The 24288-nt window shown below is 44.2% G+C and overlaps 2 protein-coding genes across 5 annotated transcripts in view; one reads left to right on the top strand and one right to left on the bottom strand.

Moving 5' to 3' along the window:
- Window positions 1–24288, bottom strand: part of cdc42bpb (CDC42 binding protein kinase beta (DMPK-like)) — a 236186-nt gene that overhangs the window by 94903 nt on the left and 116995 nt on the right. For all 4 annotated transcript variants that reach the window (XM_070879336.1, XM_070879333.1, XM_070879334.1 and 1 more), the window contains exon 3: window positions 674–757. In XM_070879336.1, the coding sequence (XP_070735437.1) occupies window positions 674–757 (84 nt within the window). The remainder of the gene's footprint in view (window positions 1–673; window positions 758–24288) is intronic.
- On the top strand, window positions 1876–2070 carry LOC139262342 (ATP synthase subunit epsilon, mitochondrial-like). Its single transcript, XM_070877525.1, has one exon. The coding sequence runs from the start codon at window positions 1876–1878 to the stop codon at window positions 2026–2028; it is 153 nt and encodes a 50-aa protein (XP_070733626.1). The 3' UTR covers window positions 2029–2070.

Raw genomic sequence — 24288 nt, 5'->3', positions numbered from 1 at the left:
ATTCAAAAATATATATTCTGGTTCCTAATGGGGAATATGTGCAACTGATATTTTACAAAGTTCCAATGATTCATATACTGAGTGTAATCCTTCTTGCTTAAATCAATCTCTTATACCTAAACATGCTGGAATGCTGATTACACCATATAAAAATATTAAAACAGCTATAGATATTTTAGATATTCCAGGTTTATCCAGTTTCAAGTACAACTTCTCAAGGGCAATTAGGGATGGACAATGAATGTAGGCCTTGCCAGCGATGCCCACATCCCAGGAACAAGTTAAAAAAAGTTAGGAATTGAAACCACAAACTGGTTCAAGCATATACAGTACAAACATTTAATTTGAATTGCCATTGTACTGAGGAAATGAAAATGAGTTCCAACTGCACTCATGTCACATAAAATAGTCCTACAAACTATTTTTCCAGCTAAATTTCTCTTTTTAAAAAAAAAAAGCAACGTAAAAAATTCAGAAGAAATATACAAAATTAGCGTTTGAATCATAGCACGCCACCAACATTATAAAGTTCAACTGGGAACATTATACCATGACATATTTTTACTAGCAACTTAATGCATAATTTTCTGAACCTATCTGCAAATTGACTCATCCCAAAATGATAATACTGATTACTAGAATGAAGTGAAACATACATTAAACCCATTCTTACCTCAGCACGTTTCAGCATCTCCCATTTATTGAGTATTTTCATAGCATAAACACGTTCAGTGTTCTTCATTTTCACTACTGCAACCTATAAGGAACAAAATTGTGAAATTAAACACTTTTAATCTGCTTATAAATCATTAGTCTATTCAAACCTAATAGAGGACAGCATCCATATTTAATTTCTTAACTATTTGTTCTATAAGCAGTTACACAACTGACGCTCACATACACTTCCAAAAATTAACACATTTATAATTAATTTCATAGGATCAGAAAATAATACAGCACAGACGGTCCATCAAGTTTGTGCCAGATCTTTTGAAGAGCAATCTAGTTAGTCCCACTCCCTGGCTCTTCCCTCATGTTGCCTCTGGTTCTTTTGCCCATCACCTTAATTCTGAGCCCTTTGGTTATCGACTCTTTAGCCATTGAGGAGCAAAGTATATTTTCAGAGTTTAAAAAAAAGAGTTAAACTTATCCAATGAATTGTCTTGTGTCCTTCAATGCCGCATTGAAGTTTTCACTTGAAGGCCTGGGCTTGGACTTGATGTATTTGCCCAGAGCCGATGCTTTATTAACTGAAGTGAAAGTGTGCAGCTTGAGCATTTGCAATGTAATCAATTTTCCAGGATACATAATTGCCATTTAGTCAACAAACAACTGGAATATTTTTCTTCAGCTTCTCGCAGTTTGCGCTCAGTTGTTTTTCTAAATTATTTGAAGAGAGGTTTGAGGTTAAATTTGAAAAGCTTTATTCAGGTAACGTTGATTGTGTTGAGAGAGAACCCATCTGTGTATGTAAAAATGACAGACTGTACAGAATTACAAACCTGAGTTCATTTTTTTTAAACAAATTAGTTGAATTTTGAAGCAAACAGAAGCTTCTAATTATCAGCTGGTTTGTTGAGGTAGGAAATGTAAACATTCTAATTACTAACAGCAGTATGTGAGAGAAAGAGAAAAAACAAGCTGTCCGGCCGAAATAGCTCAATTGTGAGAGCGTTAGACTGATCTAAAGGTCCCTGGTTCAATCCCGGCTTTCGGCAATTTCTGGTTATTTAGTGGCCAGTTAGCTCAGTTGGTTAGAGCATGGTCTTAGTAACACCAAGGTTGCTGGTTCGATTCCCGTACGGGCCATTCGAAAACTATACTCGCTGCCTGGCACCATCTTCCCCGCTCAGCGGCAACAGGAGCAGAGCCAAGATGGTGGCGTTCTTGAGACAGGCCGGGCTGAGTTATGTTCGTTACTCTCAGATCTGTGCGCAAGCAGTGCGGGCTTCTCTGAAACCCCAGTACCAAACAGACGGCAAGAAAGCCGGTGATGCAACTGTCAAAGTCAACAAATCGAAACAGTAATGTGATTTGAGCAACTTCCACAGACTTGAGCTTTTGATTGAGAACTCTATCATCCCGAAAGATGGAACTGCGAACCCATTCGAAGACTGTCTCTGTAAAACTGACCAAATGCTAATTCAAAATACAGATTTAATTTAAAAAAAAAACAAGACTCCCATATCAAGGAACAACAAATTCAATGTTTGAGAAATATCTTAGAAAGTAATGGAACAACACTGACTAACATTGCATTCCTTCGCCCCTCAAGTGCCATCAGGCCCATGCCCCTCCCCCTTTCCCAAATAGTGACAGAAATCAGAAATCCACCAGTGAGTCAATCCTTGCCTTCCAGGTTCACTTTCCATCAGTTTTGCTAAACCCTAGGTTCCCACCACACAGCAATTCTTGGCCATAGGACTGCCCCATGTTGCCAAACTCCAGTAGCCTCAGTGTGGTATTGTGAGACTCCAGGAAACCCAGGAGTACTGTCAAACTCCAGCACCATTTCCCAGTGCTGGCCCCCCCAAGTGCAGCAAAACCCCAGTCGTCCTTCCTAGAACTGCTCAGCACCAGGTATTTACCTCCTAATTGGTGCATCTCACATACCAACTTTCTTTGTATTCTCAGCTTTAAAATGGTATGATATAAAAGATTTAACATAGTTAAAATACCATTCACAGTTATCACAGGACAAAGGGCAGAGTTGTGGAATTTAACCCCCAAAGCACCAGATAAACAAAGATTAATAAAATTAACTTATTCAGTCACTGTAAATCAGTGGTCCTGACGTTATGCCTAAACACGACAAATACCTCCAGTGGTGTTATAAAAGTATTTGTTGACTCAATTTGAGCAATGCCACAGAAGATCTACTGATAATCTATTTATTACAATTGCCGAGTGGCTCATATTCCTAAAGTGTCAACATTCCCCTGCAATACCAGTTATGCCTGAAGTTGCTCCTGTTGATTGCCCTTTACAGCACTGAAACAATCCAGTCATAACATTAGTTCCGTCACCTTCCAGCTCCATTACAAAGCTATTGGACTGAAGCCCAGAAATCTATTACTCCTCATGTGGGCCAGAGTAAAGTCTTTCCCAAAGTGGAGCAATGTGATAAAATGTAAATACTTATAATGAAGTAAAAATGAGACTTCTTCCCTAAAAATGAGACTTCTAACCTCTTAATCAAGTAGCTAGAATAAGAGGTTTGCTGCAGAAGTCTGCTACTGGCCAGCAGTTACTCCTAACCCAACCGTGTGGAAATCCATATCTTCCTCCCACTAAGCAGTTTCAGAGAGCTATCCAATACCCCTCCAAGTGAATGCTTTTCAATAAAGACAACCCAATGTTCGGTTCTCACTGCTCATAACCATCTTCTCCCTTCACAGCCTCCATCCAACACATGTTGCAGAACCCCTACCACCACCAATCCAACCCCAGCTAGTCCCTAAAATTCTGACTTGGTAAGGTAACCATCCTAACCACACCAGCATTTAAATGTGGCACTTGATCAGGCAAATAATCCACACCAAAAAACAATTGTTCATAACCCCAATCCCCACAAAAATTCACTACTCCAATACTTTGTGCATCCCTCACTCTACCAATTCCTTTCCCTTCGCTACTATACACCGAGTATGACCGAAAGGCTTTCTTACCAAAACTCACTTCCCCAAACCACATCAGAGCGAGAGAGAGGAATGAGAGAGAGGAGTGAGCGAGAGGGGGAGAGGAGTGAGAGAGAGATAGAGAGATAGAGAGATAGAGAGGTGTCAAGTTTGATGCCTGTTTTTCACGCCTAAAAGTGCAACAGAAAAATACCTCTTAATTCTCTGGCTCCTTGCTGGTCCCTGGGAGCTCGGCGCGCACACAGCAGCGGGGGGCGGAGCCACAGAGTTGCGCCGATCCTGCAGGTGGAGGGGGGGGGGGGGCTAAGTTAAATGAGGCAACGTTGTGCCGGCAGCCCTGCGCATGCACGTTGGAACACGCGTGCACGTGCAGTAGTCCAGAAACATTGGCATGCGGACATTTTTAAAGGGACTTAAAGAAAAGTGTTGATTTATCTCGTGGACCCCTGGAAAGGCTTGGGTTTGAATTTGAGATTCTTTTTGTGTCTGAAGGAGTGCTTTTAGCAGCACTGTTGAATAAATCACCAGCTGAAATCAGTGAGTGCTGCTTTTCTTTTTTTTTATTCGTTGCCAATCTTTCCAATTCTTTGTCAAATCACAAATGCCAGAGGTCACCTTGCACACATCAAGGATCACTCTGCGCCAATGCTCTTAGCCAAAAGGCCTAGAGCCACTGCACCGTTCCTGGAAGTACTGCAATACCAGGTTCGTGCCATGGAGGTGGATGGGTCAGGCCCCCCACACACCTCCGTGGAGGTGGATGGGTCAAGCCACCCCACCCAGTGCTGCTTTTCACTGCTAAACTTCCAGAACAGGTGCTACATTGGTGCATGCAAATTAAGGACTGTGTGTTTTGAAAAATAAGAGTGTCAATTCAATACAGCAATGGAACGTCCACCAAGAACAAAGAATTTCTTGCATGAGGAAGTGGAGATATTAGTCAAAGTCATTGAGCAGAGATGGCAGGAACTAGATACCAGCAACAGAGGTCGCATAAAAGTGCCACCTTAAAAGAAATGAAGAAACGCTGCAACCAAGTTGTAGAAGATTACTGCGCAGTGGTGCATACCATGAGATCTGGAAGCCAGTATAAAAAGAAATGGCACGACCTTGGTCAAGTAGTTAGTGCAAGTAATATTTTCCATTTTTAATGTAATTGTAATGTGATTATCTGTATGTCCCACCCTGCAGAAAGACGCACTCTGTAAAAAGTTATATTTTACTCTTTGCAGAAGAAATTGGCCCACAATAAAAGGGAAGCAACTCAGACAGGAGGAGGCACGGCCAATCTGCATCCACTGACACCCTTGGAACAGAGGATAGCTGCTATGAGTCGTACATGGAGAAAAGCAATCAGTACAGCACAAGCTGGGCCCGCACGCGAGGAAGAGGGCAAGTCCTGAAAATGCATCGTGACCCATCAAATCAACCTGCTGCCTGGCCTGCTATGTGTGAGAGTACTCATGCCACCCACCCGGCCCCCTCCCTGGTTGTTAAACATTTGACTGTTCTGATGTATTTTGCAGTTCATGATGATGATGATGATGATGATGCTGCTGCTGCTGCCAACCCTGAGGATCCTGAAGATACAGAACAAGAACCAGTACAACCAGATGTAGACGATCCAGACTGATGGCGGCAATGACTGAAATGTCTACAGGGAAGAGCTTCCAAATTAATGTTTATGAGCCCCAATTAAGGGGCATCAGAGTTTCAACCCCTTGCATAGCTTCTGGCTCCACCTTCCATGGTTTTGATTCCAATGTTAGAACATAAGAACATAAGAATTAGGAACAGAAGGCCATCTAGCCCCTTGAGCCTGCTCCGCCATTCAATAAGATCATGGCTGATCTGGCCGTGGACTCGGCTCCATTTACCCGCCTTCTCCCCGTAACCCTTAATTCCCTTATTGGTTAAAAATCTGTGACTTGAATACATTCAATGAGCTAGCCTCAACTGCTTCCTTGGGCAGAGAATTCCACAGATTCACAACCCTCTGGGAGAAGAAATTCCTTCTCAACTCGGTTTTAAATTGGCTCCCCCGTATTTTGAGGCAGTGCCCCCTAGTTCTAGTCTCCCCGACCAGTGGAAACAACCTCTCTGCCTCTATCTTGTCTATCCCTTTCATTATTTTAAATGTTTCTATAAGATCACCCCTCATCCTTCTGAACTCCAATGAGTAAAGACCCAGTCTACTCAATCTATCATAAGGTAACCCCCTCATCTCCGGAATCAGCCCAGTGAATCGTCTCTGTACCCCCTCCAAAGCCAGTATATCCTTCCTTAAGTAAGGTGACCAAAACTGCACGCAGTACTCCAGGTGCTGCCTTACCAATACCCTATACAGTTGCAGCAGGACCTCCCTGCTTTTGTACTCCATCCCTCTCGCAATGAAGGCCAACATTCCATTCGCCTTCCTGATTACCTGCTGCACCTGCAAACTAACTTTTTGGGATTCATGCACAAGGACCTCCAGGTCCCTCTGCATCTCAGCATGTTGTAATTTCTCCCCATTCAAATAATATTCCCTTTTACTGTTTTTTTCCCCATGTTGCGGGTCCCAGTGGTGCTGCTGGTATTATGCAGCAGTTTACAGTCAGTGCACCACCATCCGAGCCTGCGCCTCCCACTCGCATAGGTTCTGGTTCCACCTCCCATGGTTTTGATTCCGATATTGCGGGTCCCAGTGGTGCTGGTGATATAATGGAGCAGTTTACACCCATTCACCCACCATCCCAGCCCACGGCTCGCACTCGAGTGCAGTCGTCTGGAACACTGAGCGCCCCACCGTCCCAACCCGCGCCTCTCTCTCTAGTACTACCGTCTGGAAACAAAGCGTCCCACCGTCCGTGCCCACGCCTCCCAGTGTAGTGGTGTCATGAGGCAGACCCCAGGCAGAGGAGGAGATTATTGGAGACAAGCTCTCCTGAGATGCAGCTCAGGTTGTGGCATTGGTTTTGGAGATCAATGAGCTTACCCAATCATTCATCAGTAGCATCAGTGCAGTGGGTGAAGAGGTGGCGGTCTTGACGGGAGAAATAGCAGTAATGACACGGGAACTTAGGGAGGGAATGTCCGAGGGAGTGCAATCGACGACACAGGCCGTCAGGGAGGGCATGCAATCGACAGTACAGGCCCGTCATGGAGGTAGCTGCTGCAATAAGGGCACACAGCCCCGTCAATCAAATGAGACCCCCATGAAGAAGTGAACATTCAGTGAGATGTGGATGAGAGATGGTTGCAGTCTTTCTTTGCTGCTTTTGTTCTTGTTCTTGATATAGCTGTAGTAACGTTTTTCAAATTGAAATTGTTTTGCAAGTTTTGTTAAGTTTACAACTTATAAGTGATCTTATAGTGTAAATGTGCTCACATTTTGTAACTTATTTAATTTTGCATCTAAAAAGTGATCTTGAAGTTTAAGTGATCTTGAAGTTTAAGTGATCTTAAGAGTGTAAGCTTTTTCACATCGAAATTGTTTTGTAACTTTACAAGTTTATAAGTGATCTCAAAGTTTTTAAAGTGATCTTCAAGAGTCATATTAAAAAGTAAAGTTTGATGCAACAAATATTTTATTACAGTGACGTTAACTTTTCAATAAAATATTTTTTCATTAAAACTGAATCATGTTCGATTAACACAACACAACATAGGAACAACTCCAAAAAATAAACGTGTCCATGCACAACAGTAGTTGCAGAGCCCTGAGGCATCAGTAATTGAAGCGTTCACAGATGAGCTGCTGGCACAGGGCTCAAGCAATCGTTAAAGGAGCACGATGGACCGCCCTCCTCCGACCTTGTGCTCCGGCATCAGGCACTTGCATGCTTTCCTGATCGTCGTCATCATCCTCATCCTGCTCTTCCGTAATATTATCATGCACTGGACCCTTACGTGGGTCTTCTGGTTCCACTACCAGCTCCTGCTGCCTCATGATGGCTAAGTTATGGAGCATGCAGCACACAACTGTGAAGTGACCGACATTCTGAGGAGAGTATTGCAAGTGGCCTCCGGAATGGTCCAGGCATCGGAAACGCTGTTTCAATATACCAATGGTCCTCGCAATGATGCTGCGCGTCGCAATGTGCGCCATGTTGTATTGACGGTCAGCTTCTGTCCGTGTCACGCGTAGGGGCGTCATGAGCCAGGTGTTCAGGCCGTACCCTTTGTCTCCCAGTAGCCAGCTCTGCCCTTCTGGCTGCTGCTCAAACATGTCAGATATAACACAGTCACGTAGGATGAACGCATCGTGAGTGCTGCCAGGTATCTCGCATCGACTGACATGATGCGCTGCTTGTCGTCACACACGAGCTGCACATTGATGGAGTGGAAACCTTTTCTATTTCTGTCCTGCTCAGATTCCTCCACGGGTGCTCGCCAGGCTATGTGGGTACAATCAATGCAGCCCTGTACCTTTGGGAAGCCGGCAATCCTGAAGAAGCCCACAGCCCTCTCATGGATCGCTTGTGCGGTCATTGGGAAATTGATGGTCATTCCTCCGCGCATACAGTGCAGCCGTGACCTGGTAAACACAGGTATGTATTGCACATTGAGAGATGGCGCACACATGTAGCCTGAAACGATTCCGAGGCATAGAAGGCAAGTGCAGCTGTTACCTTCACTTCAACAGACAAGGCAGTTGGCGTTCTGCTTCTGGGCTGCAAATCTGCTCTCAGCATATCACAGATCTCAGCGACAACTTCTCTGCGGAAATGCAGCTTTTTGACACAATCAGCCTCGCTCATGTCCAGGTACGAGCGCCTGGCTCGATATTGCTGACGTGGGTAAGGTCTCCTGCCCATCAGCCGATGGGCTATGACGTTCCTAGTGCGGTGAACTCTAATCAATTCTCTCCTATGCAGTGAATTTCTGGCGAACCATTGCATAATCCGTGGTGTTGACAATGCAGCACCCATTCTGCAAATTTAAGTTTCAACCTGGCTATCTGGATGCCTCTTCCTGTCCCTGGCCGAATGGCCTCAGTCTCTCTCGCAGCTCGAAGGTTGCTTGCTGTGTGTTCGTCCGCCGTCAGCCACTGCCGACGCCCCTATCCCATGGCCGAATGGCCTCAGTTCCCCTCGCAGTTCGAAGCCTGCTTGCTTGCTGTGTCTTCGGCTGCCGTCAGCCACTGCCGCCGCCGCGATTCCGTGGCGAATGGCCTCAGCTTCCCTCGCAGCTCGAAGGCTGCTTGCTGTGTCTTCGGCCGCCGTCAGCCACTGCCGCTGCCCCTATTCCGTGGCCGAATGGCCTCAGCTTCCCTCGCAGCTCGAAGGCTGCTTGCTGTTTCTTTGGCTGCTGTTGAGCCACTGACGCCACCCCTGTCTCCTACATGGAAGTAAGGCCTGCCTGAAGCACCGCAGCTCGAAGGCTGTTTGCTGCCATTGTTGTTGGGCTGCCATCGAGTCACTGACGCCGCCCCTGTCTCCAACATGGAAGGCCTGCCTGAAGCACCGCAGCTCGAAGGCTGCTGCTGCTTCTCACAGGTAGGAATATTCAATATTTTGTCTTTGCTTTGTTTATAATTTTTTTAGTCAGGATGGCTCTTTATTTGTATAAGTAAGACGGTTGAATGCTTGTAGAATTTAATTACTTCCCCTTTCCACCCCCCCCCCCCTCGTTCCCTACGCCTGATTTGTAAAGTGTAGGCAAGGTTTTTCTGAACGTACAAAAATCTACACTTACTCCATTCTAAGTTAGTTTGGAGTAAGTTTTCACTGCCTAAACTTTCAAAACAGGCGTTAGTGGCCGGACATGCCCCCTTTTGAAAAAAAAAATCTGTTCCAAAATGAAACTGTTCTAACCGACTAGAATTGGAGCAAACTAAATGCCGAGAATTGCAATTTCGAAGATACTCCATTCTAAACCAGTTGCTCCAAAAAAAATAGGAGCAACTCGGGCTGAAACTTGACCCCAGAGAGAGAGAGAGAGAGAGAGAGAGAGAGAGAGAGAGAGAGAGGAGAAAGGAGAGAGAAAAGAAAGGAGTGGTAGAGAAAAAAAAAAAGGGGGAAAAAAAGAAAACCCGCCAGACAGACAGAAAGAGAGACAGAAAGAAAGAAAGCCTTCCAGTGAGAAAAAAAGTCCCATTCCTGCCCAGTTAAGATCAGGAATTCACCACATGGGGATCAGGCACGCTGCAGCACATTGGATCATTTGTGAGAATGCATCTCGGGCAAGATAATGCTTTGGATTGTAGCCCTCAACAAAAAGGTTAGTAAGTAATACTGGTAATTACTGTATTTCCCAAGTATTCCATGAAATATATAATCACAAATATTAAAAACCTGACAAGGATGGACAGTATCACTCAGCTGTAACAGCAATACTTTATATGTCAAGAGCAGTTGAGGACTATCAAAAGGATTGCAAGCTGATCAGAAGTCACATGAGACTTTTTGTTGGAAAAAAAAAACTAGCAGTAGCCCTAAATGTTTCAGAAGCACATTTGTATTATACAGTTGATGTAAAGGCATCAGGCTTGGCTCAGTGGCAGTATTGTCACCAGAGTCAGAAGCTTGTGGGTTTAAGACTCCCTCCAGAGACTTGTGCACATAATCAGTTCAGTACTGAGAGTGCAGTTGGAGATGCCATTTTTCAGACAAGTTAAACTGCCCTCTCAAATGGGTGTAAAAGGTCTGCAGTACTGTTTTTCAGATGAGAGGTTAAATGTAAAAATTCCCATGGCACTATTCGAAGAAAAGCAACGGAGTTCAGAGTTTTCTTCCTTCAACCATTTATCTCATCGCTGTTTGTGGTACCTTGCTGTGCCCAATTTGGCTGCCACATTTGATTGTTACAACAATGACTACATTTCAAAAATAATTAATTGACTGTGAAGTGTTTGGAATGTGCTGAAGTTGTGAAAGGTGCTTTCTTTTTAAATGTCGTACCGCTCATTAAAACACAAGAAAACAGGAGGATTCCGACACACTGAAGCTGAGCTACAAAGCACAATAATAAGTACGGGGCAGTTATTCTAGTACATGTAGAAATATAACGAATTACGTACTTGCCTGAAACACAAAATGCTAAAAACTACTAACCAAACTCTTAAAAATCTTTAATTTATATCTCGGTTGCAGCTTCTTTGGGGCGGCGTGGAAATCAGTACATTGCGAACTTGTTTTTTTTCCAAACTGTTGTATCAGATTAGCTTTCTTTGCTTCTCAAATCTGTCTTTTGTGATCCTTCTCTTTCAAAATGTTTTTATAGAACTTCCACTGATTGGACGGAGACATTCTTGGGTAGTTCATTTTTAAAAACAAAATAAGCAAGGAAAATCATTTATATAAATACACCACTGAACTGTCAGTTACCAAAATTATTTTCATGCTACTAACATTATTTGCATTGGGTCACATGCACTAATTTCACGACATCCAGAAAGGGATAGACATTTTTCCAATAGCTGAAGCTTTAGCTCACAGCAAGAACTTAATTTCTTAACAGAATTAACTTTGTCATCACCATTGTAAATTAAGGCCAATTTCCTTTCAAGCCTCTTGATAGCTAACATTAAAAGAAATGAATGGCAGTTTGGGTTGCCGTGAATTAACAGTATTTTTACAGAACACTAGATGATATGCTGTTTATAACGACAAGCGTGTTATACAGGGTAATGCATAATGCTTTATTCCACTGCTAGTGAGGTTATAGCCCTTGCAAGGCCACAAAGTCTAACTCGGGTTGACCGGTATATTAACCACTAGCCATATGTGGCTAGTTGGCAATCCAGAAGTGGCTAATTGCATTTTTGATGAGTTAATTAAAAAAATGGGAGACATCGTTATGATCTCAATACTCATTCACATGGCCCGAGCATGTGTACTTTAACCTTTTTGTGCATTTATTGGTAAAATGGTTAACACAAAAAGCAGTGTGTCAGTACATTTTGATTATTGTGAGTGCTTTATTTCCTTGGTTACTTCTTATTGGTTATCTGCTAAAATGGTGTGTAATAATTTAACGCATTTAGCCACGGTATCATTCATAGAAACATAGAAACATAGAAAATAGGTGCAGGAGCAGGCCATTCAGCCCTTCTAGCCTGCACCGCCATTCAACGAGTTCATGGCTGAACATGAAACTTCAGTACCCACTTCCTGCTTTCACGCCATACCCCTTGATCCCCCGAGTAGTAAGGACTTCATCTAACTCCCTTTTGAATATATTTAGTGAATTGGCCTCAACTACTTCCCGTGGTAGAGAATTCCACAGGTTCACCACTCTCTGGGTGAAGAAGTTTCTCCTTATCTCGGTCCTAAATGGCTTACCCCTTATCCTTAGACTGTGACCCCTGGTTCTGGACTTCCCCAACATTGGGAACATTCTTCCTGCATCCAACCTGTCCAAACCCGTCAGAATTTTAAACGTTTCTATGAGGTCCCCTCTCACTCTTCTGAACTCCAGTGAATACAAGCCCAGTTGATTCAGTCTTTCTTGATAGGTCAGTCCCACCATCCCGGGAATCAGTCTGGTGAATCTTCGCTGCACTCCCTCAACAGCAAGTATGTCCTTCCTCAAGTTAGGAGACCAAAACTGTACACAATACTCCAGGTGTGGCCTCACCAAGGCCCTGTACAACTGTAGCAACACCTCCCTGCCCCTGTACTCAAATCCCCTCGCTATGAAGGCCAACATGCCATTTGCTTTCTTAACCGCCTGCTGTACCTGCATGCCAACCTTCAATGACTGATGTACCATGACACCCAGGTCTCGTTGCACCTTCCCTTTTCCTAATCTGTCACCATTCAGATAATAGTCTGTCTCTCTGTTTTTACCACCAAAGTGGATAACCTCACATTTATCCACATTATACTTCATCTGCCACGCATTTGCCCACTCACCTAACCTATCCAAGTCACTCTGTAGCCTCATAGCATCCTCCTCGCAGCTCACACTGCCACCCAACTTAGTGTCATCCGCAAATTTGGAGATACTACATTTAATCCCTTCGTCTAAATCATTAATGTACAATGTAAACAGCTGGGGCCCCAGCACAGAACCCTGCGGTACCCCACTAGTCACTGCCTGCCATTCCGAAAAGTACCCATTTACTCCTACTCTTTGCTTCCTGTCTGACAACCAGTTCTCAATCCACGTCAGCACACTACCCCCAATCCCATGTGCTTTAACTTTGCACATTAATCTCCTGTGTGGGACCTTGTCGAAAGCCTTCTGAAAGTCCAAATATATGTGAATCTGTGCCATACCCCCTCCAAGGCCAACATATCTTTCCTGAGGTGCGGTGCCCAGAACTGAATGCAGTTCTCCAGATGAGGTACAACCAGAGCTTTATACAACTGTAGCATAACTTCCCTACTCCTTTGCATTCCAGCTTGCTTGAGATAAAGGCCAACATCCCATTAGCATTTAGATTATTTTTTATACCTGTCCATTTGCTTTTTATGATTACTGTACATGGGGCACTAAATCGCTCTGGTCCTCCATTGTCATTTCAGTACAGGCAGAGATATAGAGAAATGAAAAGAACCACTATCACACCCCTTTTTTATGGCCAAGAAATAAATACACGTTAGGCAACGTTTGGCTCATTAGTAGTTTCCCTAGGGAACAAATTCATTTTGGAGTAATTATCTTTCTGCACTAGCATCATTAGCCAGAAAGTTAAATGCATCAGTCCTGAATCTTTGGAGTTTCATTTGTATTTGCATTATAGAATGTGCGCACTTGGTGAGGAAAACACGTGGTATGAGCATATAAGGACATAAGAAATAGGAGCAGGAGTAGGCCACACAGCCCCTCGAGCCTGCTCCGCCATTGAATACCTTCATGGACTCAGCTCCACTTTCCTGCCCACTCCCCATAACCCCTTATTCCCTTCTCGTTTAAGAAACTGTCTATTTCTGTCTTAAATTTATTCAATGTCCCAGCTTCCACAGCTCTCTGAGGCAGCGAATTCCACAGATTTACAACCCTCAGAGAATAAATTTCTCATCTGTTTTTAATGGGCGGCTCCTTATTCTAAGATTATGCCCTCTAGTTCTAGTCTCCATCAGTGGAAACATCCTCTCTGCATCCACCTGGTCAAGCTCCCTCATAATCTTATATGTTTCGATAAGATCACCTCGCATTCTTCTAAATTCCAATGAGTAGAGGCCCAACCTACTCAACCTTTTCTCATAAGTCAACCCTGTCATCACCGGAATCAACTTAGTGAACCTTCTCTGAACTGCCTCCAAAGCAAGTATATCATTTCGTAAATATGGAAACTAAAACTGTATGCAGTATTCCAGGTGTGGCTTCACCAATACCCTGTATAACTGTAGCAAAACTTCCTTGCTTTTATACTCCATCCCCTTTGCAATAAAGGCCAAGATTCCATTGGCCTTCCTGATCACTTGCTGTACCTGCAAACTATCCTCTTGTGTTTCATGCACAAGTACCCCTAGGTGCCGCTGTACTGCAGCATTTGCAATATTTCTCTATTTAAATAATAACTTGCGCTTCAATTTTTTTCTGTCAAATTGCTTGACCTTACACTTTCCAACATTATATTCCATCTGCCAAATTTTTGCCCACTCACTTAGCCAGTCTATGTCCTTTTGCAGATTCTGTATGTCCTCCTCACACATTGATTTTCCTTCCATCTTTGTATTGTCAGCAAACTTGGCTACGTTACACTCAGTCTCTTCCAAGTCGTTAATATAGATTGTAAATAGTTGGGTCCCAGCACTGATCCCTGCTGCACCCCATTAGTTACTGATTGCCAACCCGAGAATGAACCATTTATCCCAACTCTCTGTTTTCTGTCAGTTAGCCAATCCTCTATCCAAGCCAGTGAACTTTTATCTTGTGCAGTAACCTTTTATGTGGCACTTTGTCAAATGCCTTCTGGAAGTCCAAATACACCACATTCACTGGTTCCCCTTTATCCACCCTGTTCGTTACATCCTCAAAGAACTCCAGCAAATTTGTCAAACAGGATTTCCCCTTCATAAGTCCATGCTGACTCTGCCTGACCAAATTTTGCTTTTCCAAATGTCCTGCTACTGTTTCTTTAATAATGGACTCCAACATTTTCCCAACCATAGATGTTAGGCTAACTGGTCTATAGTTTCCTGCTTTTTGTCTGTCTCCTTTTTTAAATAGGGGCGTCACATTTGCAGTTTTCCAATCTGCTGGGACCTTCCCAGAATCCAGGGAATTTTGGTAAATTACAACCAATGCATCCACAATCCCTGTCGTTACTTCTCTTAAGACCTTAGGATGCAAGCTATCACGTCCAGGGGATTTATCTGCCTTTAGTCCCATTATCTTGCTAAGTACCACCTCCTTAGTGATTGTGATAAGTTACTACCCCACCTCTAGCCCCTTGAAATATTGTTGGAATATTGTTAGTGTCCTCTACCGTAAAGACTGATACAAAATATATGGAAGAACTGAAAATTATGTGGGAGATTCAAGATATTGCACAGTGTGCAACACTTCTAGTTAAATGCTTTGCAATAAAGATCAGCTCTCAAGTACTGCGTGCTAAGTTGCACAAATTATCTGCACAAAAATATGGATATTGTGGATACTGCTCCGGAAAGCTGCACTGCTGCTCAGGAATTTGAAACTGGGCCTTTCAGGGGGAGTGAACTACAACATATTGTAGGTACAAGACAACTGTACTGCCATTGTGTAAAACAATACATGACACAGAGAGGAGCTCAAGGGCAAACTCTTCGTGGCAATTTCCGCAAAGGAAGCATATGGATCTTAAAAACCATTTAATCAATCTGTGACTCAATCAGCGGTCAACCAAGCCAATAGAGTCTCAAACTCATTTGGTGAACAGGAGCAGGAAGGAACAACCAAGCACTTTCAGACATTCAATTCCCTCTTTTGTTGATAGCAGCTGGCCACATTTAGGAAGTCAGTCTGATAGTAAAGAACTCTGTGTCCAGAGGAAGTGTGTGTCCAGGGGTGTTACTTCTGTACGTAGAAGCAGTTAACTCCCTGAATTGTTGCAATAATCTGATTCTATCTTAAACTCAGAGAATTACTGTACACATTAAGTCATTTGCTTTTGCTGAAGTAATATATGTACACACAGCTGACATTTATTGAGTTACTCATCATCCACTGATGTTAACTTAGTTCCCATAGATAATCACGCCTTGTTAATTATAGAAAGGATATCAAACTTGGCTTAATGTTGCTTCAATTTCCTGGAGTTTGTGAACCCACCTTGTTTGTACAATAGGAGTTTCATAAATTGGCAGGTAGAACCTACCCTGAATCCTGTCCCAGGTAAGAACTTGCATTTATTTAACATCTTTCATGTCATCAGGACTACCCAAAATGTTCAATTAATTACTTATGCAATGTAGTCACTGCGGTTACGTAAGCAAACGTAGCAGCCGGTTTGTGGACAGCAAGATCTTGCAAATTGGAATGGGATAAATGACTAATTAATCTGTTTTAGTGGTGCTGGTGAATGGAAAAATGTTGGCCTGAACAGCGAGAGTACTCCCTTGCTCCTCTTCAAATTGTGCCATGGGATCTTTTACATTTTTCTGAACAGAGACTGCCCGTGTTTAACATCTCATCTGAAAGACTGCACCTTCTGACAGTGTGACCACCCTCTCGGGCTGAATATTTGATATGGTACAGGCATTGTTTTTCCATTTGTTCATGGGATGTGGGAGGCCAGCATTTATTACCCATCCCCAATTGCCCTCGAGAAGGTAGTGGTGAGTGACATTCTTAAAGCACTGCCATTTGAGTGACGAAGGTACGCCCACTGTTGTTAGGGAGGGTGTTCCAGGATTTTGACCCACCCACAATGAAGGGACGGCGATATATTTCCAAGTCAGGATGGTGTGGTGGTGGTGTTCCCATGCGTCTACTGCCCTTGTCATTCTAGGTGATAGAGGTCGCGGGTTTGGGAAGAACCTTTGGTGAGTTGCTGCAGTGCATCTTATAGACGGTATACACTGCAGCCACGGTGCACTGGTGGTGGAAGGGAGTGAATATTGAAGGTGTGCCAATCAAGCTTCTTTGGCCTAGATGGTGTCGAGCTTCTTGAATGTTGCTCCAGCTAGGAGAATATTCCATCACACTCCTGACTTGTGCTTTGTAGATGGTGGGAAGGCCTTGGGGAGCCAGGAGCAGACACTTGACGCAGAATACCCTGCCTCCGACCAGCTTTTGTTGCCACAGTATTTACATGACTGGTCCAGTTATGTTTCTGGTCAATGGTGGCCCTCAGCATGTTGGTGGAAGGGGATTCGGTGATGGTAATGTTGTGGAATGTCATGGAGAGGTGGTTAGACTCTCGCTCGTTGGAGATAGTCATTGTCTGGCCCTTCTTTGATGCAAATGTTACTTGCCACTCATGAGCCCAAGCCTGAATGTCATCCAGGTCTTGCTGTATGGGGGCACGGACTACTTCATTATCTGAGAAGTTGCAAATGAAACTGAATACTGTGCAATCATCAATACTTCTGACCTTATGATGGAGGGAAGGTCATTGATGAAGCAGCTGAAGATGGTTGGGCCGAGGACACTGGCCAGAGGAATTCCTGCAGTTGAGATAACCGGCCCCCAACAACCACCAGTCTTTCTGCTAGGTATGGCTCCAGCCAGCGAAGAGTTTTCCCCCCCAATTCCTATTGACTTCAATTTTACTAGGACTCTGATGCCACATTTGGTCAAATGCTGCTTTGATGTCAAGTGCAGTCATTTCCACCTCACCTCTGGATTTCAGTTCTTTTGCCGATGATAGAGAGTAGACAGATGGAGCGGCAATTGGCCGGATTGGATTTCTCCTGCTTTTGGTGGATTGGACATACCTGGGCAGTTTTCCACATTGTCAGGTAGATGCTAGTTTTGTAGCTCTACTGGCACAGCTTGGCTAGTTCTGGAGCACAAGTCATCAAAACAACAGCCGGGATGTTGTCGGGGCCCATAGCCTTTGCTTTATCCAGTGTGCTCACATGGAGTGAATCGAATTGGTTGAAGACTGGCTTCTGTGATGGTGGGAACCTCAGGAGGAGGTGGCGATGGATCATTTACTTGGTGCTTCTGGCTCAAGATGGCTGTGAACGCTTCAGCCTTGGCATTTGCACTCACATGCTGAGCTCCGCCACCATTGAGAATGTCCATGGAGCCTCCTCCTCTCATTAGTTGTTTAATTGTCCACCAAGAACATAAGAAATAAGAGCAGGAGTAGGCCATTTGGTCCCTTGAGCCTGCCCCGCCATTCAATAAATCATGGCTGATCTGATCATGGGTTCAGTTCCACTTCCCTGCCAGCTCCCCATAACCCTTTACTCCTTTATCGCTCAAAAATCTGTCTATCTGCGCCTTAAATATATTCAATGACCACAGCACTCTGGGGCAGAGAATTCCAGATTTACAATCCTTAGAGAAGAAATTCCTCCTCATCTCAGTTTTAAATGGGCGACCCCATATTCTAAAACTATGCCCCCTAGTTCTAGATTCCCCCATGAGTGGAAACATCCTCGCTCCATCTACCTTGTCGAGCCCCCGCATTATCTTATATGTCTCACTAAGATTACCTCTCATTCTTCTGAACTCCATTCACAACTGGATGTGGCAGGACTGCAGAGCTTTCATCTGATCCGTTGGTTGTGGGATCGCTTAGCTCTGTCAATAGCATGCTGTTTAGCATGTAAGTAGTCCTGTGTTGTCGGTTCACCAGGTTAGCACTTCAGTTTTAGGAACGCCTGGTGCTGCTCCGGGCATGCTCTTCTACACTCCTTATTGAACTAGGATTGGTGCCCTGGCTTGAAGGTAATGGTAGAGTGAGGGATATGCTGGGCCATGAGGTTACAGATTGTGGTGCATTCTGTTCTGAATCTATCCCATTTAGCGCGGTGGTAGTGTCACACAACACAATGGAGAGTGTCCTCAGTGTGAAGACAAGACTTTGTCTCCACAAGGACTGCGCGGTGGTCACTACTACCAATACTGTGATCGACAGATGCATCTGCAATAGGTAGAGTGGTGAGGACGAGGTCAAGTAGGTTTTTCCCTCGTGTTGGTTCTCTCACCACTTGGTGCAGGCCCAGTCTGGCAGCTATGTGCTTGAGGACTCGGACTGCTCAGTCAGTAGTGTTGCTACTGAGCCACTCTTGATGATGGACATTGAACTCCTACACCCAAAGTATGTTCTGCATTCTTGCTACCCTCAGTGCTTCTTCCAAGTGATGTTCAACATGGAGGAGTACTGATTCACTAGATGAGGGAGGGCGGTAGATGTTAATCAGCAGACGGTTTCCTTGCTCATGCATGACCTGATGCCATGAGACTTCACGAGGTCTGGAGTCAATGTTGAGGACTCCCAGGGCCGCTCCCTCTCTACTGTATGCCACTGTGCTGCCACCTCTGGTGAGTTGTTCTGCTGGTGGGACAGGACATACCCAGGGATGGTGATGGAGGAGTGTATACAATTATATAAAAGCCTAATGCCCATGACTAAACAAATAGATGTACTTCTCAGTTGTTTTTTTTAATAAAATGGTCTATTTCAATTTGGAATTTCTTTTGAACATACACACAAGATAGCTTGTATTTTTCTACCCAGACCTCAAGGTGCATTATATGATCACCTCTACTTCATTACTGAAATTGGTCTTGATCTCAAACTAATGCTCACATACATACATAAAACAAATGACCGTGTATTTGCACTGTACCACATTGTCAGGAGGCCCCAAAGCATTTTTCAACCAGTCAATTCATTTTGAAGTGCAGCTACTGTCATGTAGGCAAATGTGGCAGACAATTTGCTTAAAGCAAGGCCCCACAAGCAACAAATAAATGAATGAATGAATGAATGAATGAATGAATGAATGAATGACCAGATAATCTGTTTTTGGTGGCACTGGTTGAGGGAGGATTGTTGGCCAAGACACCAGGAGAACTCCCTGCTTTCTTCAAAAAGTGCCAAGATATTTTTGACATCCACCTAAGAAAACAGGACCTTGGTTGAACAACTCATCTGAAAGATGACATTTTCGATAATGCAGTACTGCTGAATTGTTTTATACATATTTACCAACAACTACTTGCATTTATATAGCTCCTTTATTGTAGTAAAACTTCCCGACAAACAAAGGAAAAGATGATGCCGAGGCAAAGGCATGAATAGGGGTGGCCAAAAGTGTGGCCAAAGAAGTGTTTAAGGATGGTATTAAATGAGGAAAGGGAGGCAGGGAATGGGAGAGATTAGGAAGTGAATTCAGAGCGTGGCTGATGGCATAACTGCCAATGGTGGAATACAGATATTAGAAGCCATAGTCAGAGAATATTCGGGTGGGGGCAGGGGGAGGATTTGTAGGGCTGCAAGAGGTTACAGATATAGGACGGGACAAGACCAGAAAGGGATTTAAACATGAGGGAGAGAATTTTAAATTTTAAATATTGGGGGACTGGAAGGTAAATATAAAAGTCAGTGAGGACAATGGTGATGAGTGAGCAGGACTTGGTGCAGGATACGATATGGGCACCCATGCGCTCCACACAGTGCAATTATTAAAATCATTAATCTTTTCCTTCTCCCAAATGTTCAAGTTAGTGTAGCTTTAAACTCCTCAACCTGCAAGATCCATTTTTATGTTCTACGGATGCATCCATCACAATGCAGTTCTAATTAAATGAAGGCGTTAATTTTTCAGTCAGGGACTAAACTGTTTTCAGTCTCAATTACAACCACATAGACACTGGAACAGTCACGGTTAGTCCTTTCAAACTATAGCTGTTTTTATATTGCACATAATACCTCACTTGTGCTACCAAGTCCCATATAGGTTTTGTATAGCTGGTGGCAGCACAAAAGTTAACTTGCCAGATTTGCTGCAGCTGACAGACTAGCAGATCCATTGCACGAGCACCGCACATCAGGAGCAGGCAACACCAGAACCATAAAACTAGCTTTAATAAAAGACTGCATCAGCTCGAATGTGCAGCCTCCCTTCTCTGTTCTCTCTTCCCCCCCCCAACTTCTTTGTTCTCCCCCCTCCGAGAACCAGCTATGAATCAGCAACAATCCGTGACTGCTACGATCCAATATTCAAGCTGCTGGGTTATTGACATAATGGCAGGATCCTGAACCAGGAATCTGCCATTGAATTTGTATAAGCAATAGTATACAGTCAACATTTCCAACTGTGCTGGCTAACGTGTAAATCACAGAATGCATTTCAGGAAACCACATTTGGTCACCATTTCCCTTCACTGAAAATATCCTCTTCCTGTAGCCTCATCCTCTGCAGTGATTAATAATAACCTATTGAGTCCTTTTTAAAGAGTTAAAGTTTCTGTAACTACCACAGCTAAAGGGACAAAAAATACTAGATTTTGAAACTTTTGGGTGTTTATACTTATTAAGTACAGTAATTCTGAAAAGATAATTTAACAAATTATAATTCCAATTTCCGGTACATCAAATTAGATATGGTACAGTGGAGCAAACAGATCACAGCATTACTGTTTTTCTACATTTCCAAGATGACCAACACATTCAAATTATATTTCAGATTTATCCTATACACAGCACATTGGTACAGAATTTCAAACATAGCTAACAGATAAAAGGTGCAGCTTTTCATTAATTTCACAAATGATGGCCAAAAGATGTCACCACCTTAAATGTCAACATGAATCAAAATAAAATGTTTAAAAGTAGAACATGTAAAAATGCTTCAAATGCCAATTTTGAAAATATGATATTGAAGTGCTGCAGATAAGGGCAAGCCAACTGTTTTGGCGTAATAATGGGTTTCACCAGTTCCATAGGGCCCAAATTTGGCCCACCCATTTTTTCGGCGCACTCACGTGAGTTGCGCCTACTTCCTAGAATCAAAACGGCAGCAGAAAGATGTCCCCGGATTCTGGCCCCTCTGTCGAGGTATGGAGAGTCCATTGAGGGAGGGGGGAAGCTAGGGTCCTGCACCTAAACATAGAAACATAGAAAATAGGTGCAGGAGTAGGCCATTCGGCCCTTCTAGCCTGCACCGCCATTCAATGAGTTCATGGCTGAACATGCAATTTCAGTACCCCATTCCTGCTTTCTCGCCATACCCCTTGATCCCCCGAGTAGTAAGGACTTCATCTAACTCCTTTTTGAATATATTTAGTGAATTGGCCTCAACAACTTTCTGTGGTAGAGAATTCCACAGGTTCACCACTCTCTGGGTGAAGAAGTTTCTCCTCATCTCGGTCCTAAATGGCTTACCCCTTATCCTTAGACTGTGACCCCTGGTTCTGGACTTCCCCAACATTGGGAACATTCTTCCTGCATCTAACCTGTCTAAACCCATCAGAATTTTAAACGTTTCTATAAGGTCCCCTCTCATTCTTCTGAACTCCAGTGAATACAAGCCCAGTTGATCCAGTCTTTCTTGATAGGTCAGTCCCGCCATCCCGGGAATCAGTCTGGTGAACCTTCGCTGCACTCCCTCAATAGCAATAATGTCCTTCCTCAAGTTAGGAGACCAAAACTGACCACAATACTCCAGGTGTGGCCTCACCAAGGCCCTGTACAACTGTAGTAACACCTCCCTGCCCCTGTACTCAAATCCCCTCGCAATGAAGGCCAACATGCCATTTGCTTTCTTAACCGCCTGCTGTACCTGCATGCCAACCTTCAATGACTGATGTACCATGACACCCAGGTCTCTTTGCACCTCCCCTTTTCCTAATCTGTCACCATTCAGATAATAGTCTGTCTCTGTTTTTACCACCAAAGTGGATAACCTCACATTTATCCACATTATACTTCATCTGCCATGCATTTGCCCACTCACCTAACCTATCCAAGTCGCTCTGCAGCCTCATAGCATCCTCCTCGCAGCTCACACTGCCACCCAACTTAGTGTCATCTGCAAATTTGGAGATATTACATTTAATCCCCTCGTCTAAATCATTAATGTACAGTGTAAACAGCTGGGGCCCCAGCACAGAACCTTGCGGTACCCCACTAGTCACTGCCTGTCATTCTGAAAAGTCCCCATTTACTCCTACTCTTTGCTTCCTGTCTGACAACCAGTTCTCAATCCACGTCAGCACACTACCCCCAATCCCATGTGCTTTAACTTTGCACATTAATCTCTTGTGTGGGACCTTGTCGAAAGCCTTCTGAAAGTCCAAATATACCACATCAACTGGTTCTCCCTTGTCACTCTACTGGAAACATCCTCAAAAAATTCCAGAAGATTTGTCAAGCATGATTTCCCTTTCACAAATCCATGCTGACTTGGACCCATCATGTCACCATTTTCCAAATGCGCTGCTATGACATCCTTAATAATTAATTCCATCATTTTACCCACTACCGATGTCAGGCTAACCGGTCTATGGGCCCAAGTTTCCACATGATTTGCTCCCGATTTTTAGGAGCAACTGGTGTATCTTAGAAATCGCAATTCTCCACATTTAAGTTTTCTGCAGTTCTAGTCATTTAGAACAGTTTCACTTTTGAACAGAATTTTTTTTTTCAAAAGGGGGCGTGTCCGGCCACTGACACCTGATTTGAAAGTTTCCACAGTGAAAACGTACTCCAAACTAACTTAGAATGGAGCAAGTGAAGATTTTTGTACGCTCGAAAAAACCTTGTCTACACATTAAAAAATCAGGCGCAGGTTACAAATTTGGCGTCGGGAACGAGGTGGGGGGGGGGAGGGGGGAGGGAAGTCATTAAATTCTACAATAAATCCTTAGTTATACTTATACAAATAATTCCAACCTGAATAAAAATTTATAAGCAAAGAAAAGATTAAATAAACCATGTTCCTACCTGTGTGAAAGTGCTTCAGGCAGGGAGAATGCTGCAGGAAGCCTCACAAGTTGAGGCAGCCGTTCCCGGGGGGGGTGGGGAGGCAGTGAGGGCTCGACCGACCGACGGCAGCAGCCGTTCCTAACCGGGGGGGGGGGGGGGGGGGGGAAACGCAGTGAGGGCCCGACCGATCGACGGCAGCAGCCGTTCCCGGGGGGAGGGGGGAAGCAGTGAGGGCCCGACCGACCGACGGCAGCAGCCGTTCCCGGGGGGGGGGGGGAAACGCAGTGAGGGCCCGACCGACGGCAGCAGCTGTTCCTGCAGGGCGGGGGGGGGGGGGCGGAAACGGCATGAAAAAAACTCATTTAAATGGTACCCGCCCCCTCCCACTTACAAAATCGGAGCGAGTGGTAGGCTCCGCCCCCTGCACGCCATGCCAGGCAGACATGGAGCTGCAAGGCGCTCGAGAATAGTGCTGTTTTTTTTAGGCGCCGTTTTAGGCACGAAAAACGGGCGCCCAGCTCGGAGGGGCGCCTGTTTTGCCTCGTGTGGAAACTTGGGGCCTATAATTCCCTGTTTTCTCTCTCCCTCCTTTTTTAAAAAGTGGGGTTACATTGGCTACCCTCCACTCGATAGGAACTGATCCAGAGTCAATGGAATGTTGGAAAATGACTGTCAATGCATCCGCTATTTCCAAGGCCACCTCCTTAAGTACTCTGGGATGCAGTCCATCAGGCCCTCGGGATTTATCGGCCTTCAATCCCATCAATTTCCCCAACACAATTTCCCGACTAATAAGGATTTCCCTCAGTTCCTCCTCCTTACTAAACCCTCTGACCCCTTTTATATCCGGAAGGTTGTTTGTGTCCTCCTTCGTGAATACCGAACCAAAGTACTTGTTAAATT

Source organism: Pristiophorus japonicus, chromosome 4 (assembly GCF_044704955.1).
Source record: "Pristiophorus japonicus isolate sPriJap1 chromosome 4, sPriJap1.hap1, whole genome shotgun sequence".
Taxonomy (NCBI): domain Eukaryota; kingdom Metazoa; phylum Chordata; class Chondrichthyes; family Pristiophoridae; genus Pristiophorus; species Pristiophorus japonicus.
This window is presented reverse-complemented; position numbering and strand designations above follow the sequence as displayed.

Excerpts from the sequence above, each read along its gene's own strand:
- LOC139262342 (XM_070877525.1), top strand. The coding sequence starts at position 1,876 with ATGGTGGCGTTCTTGAGACAGGCCGGGCTGAGTTATGTTCGTTACTCT.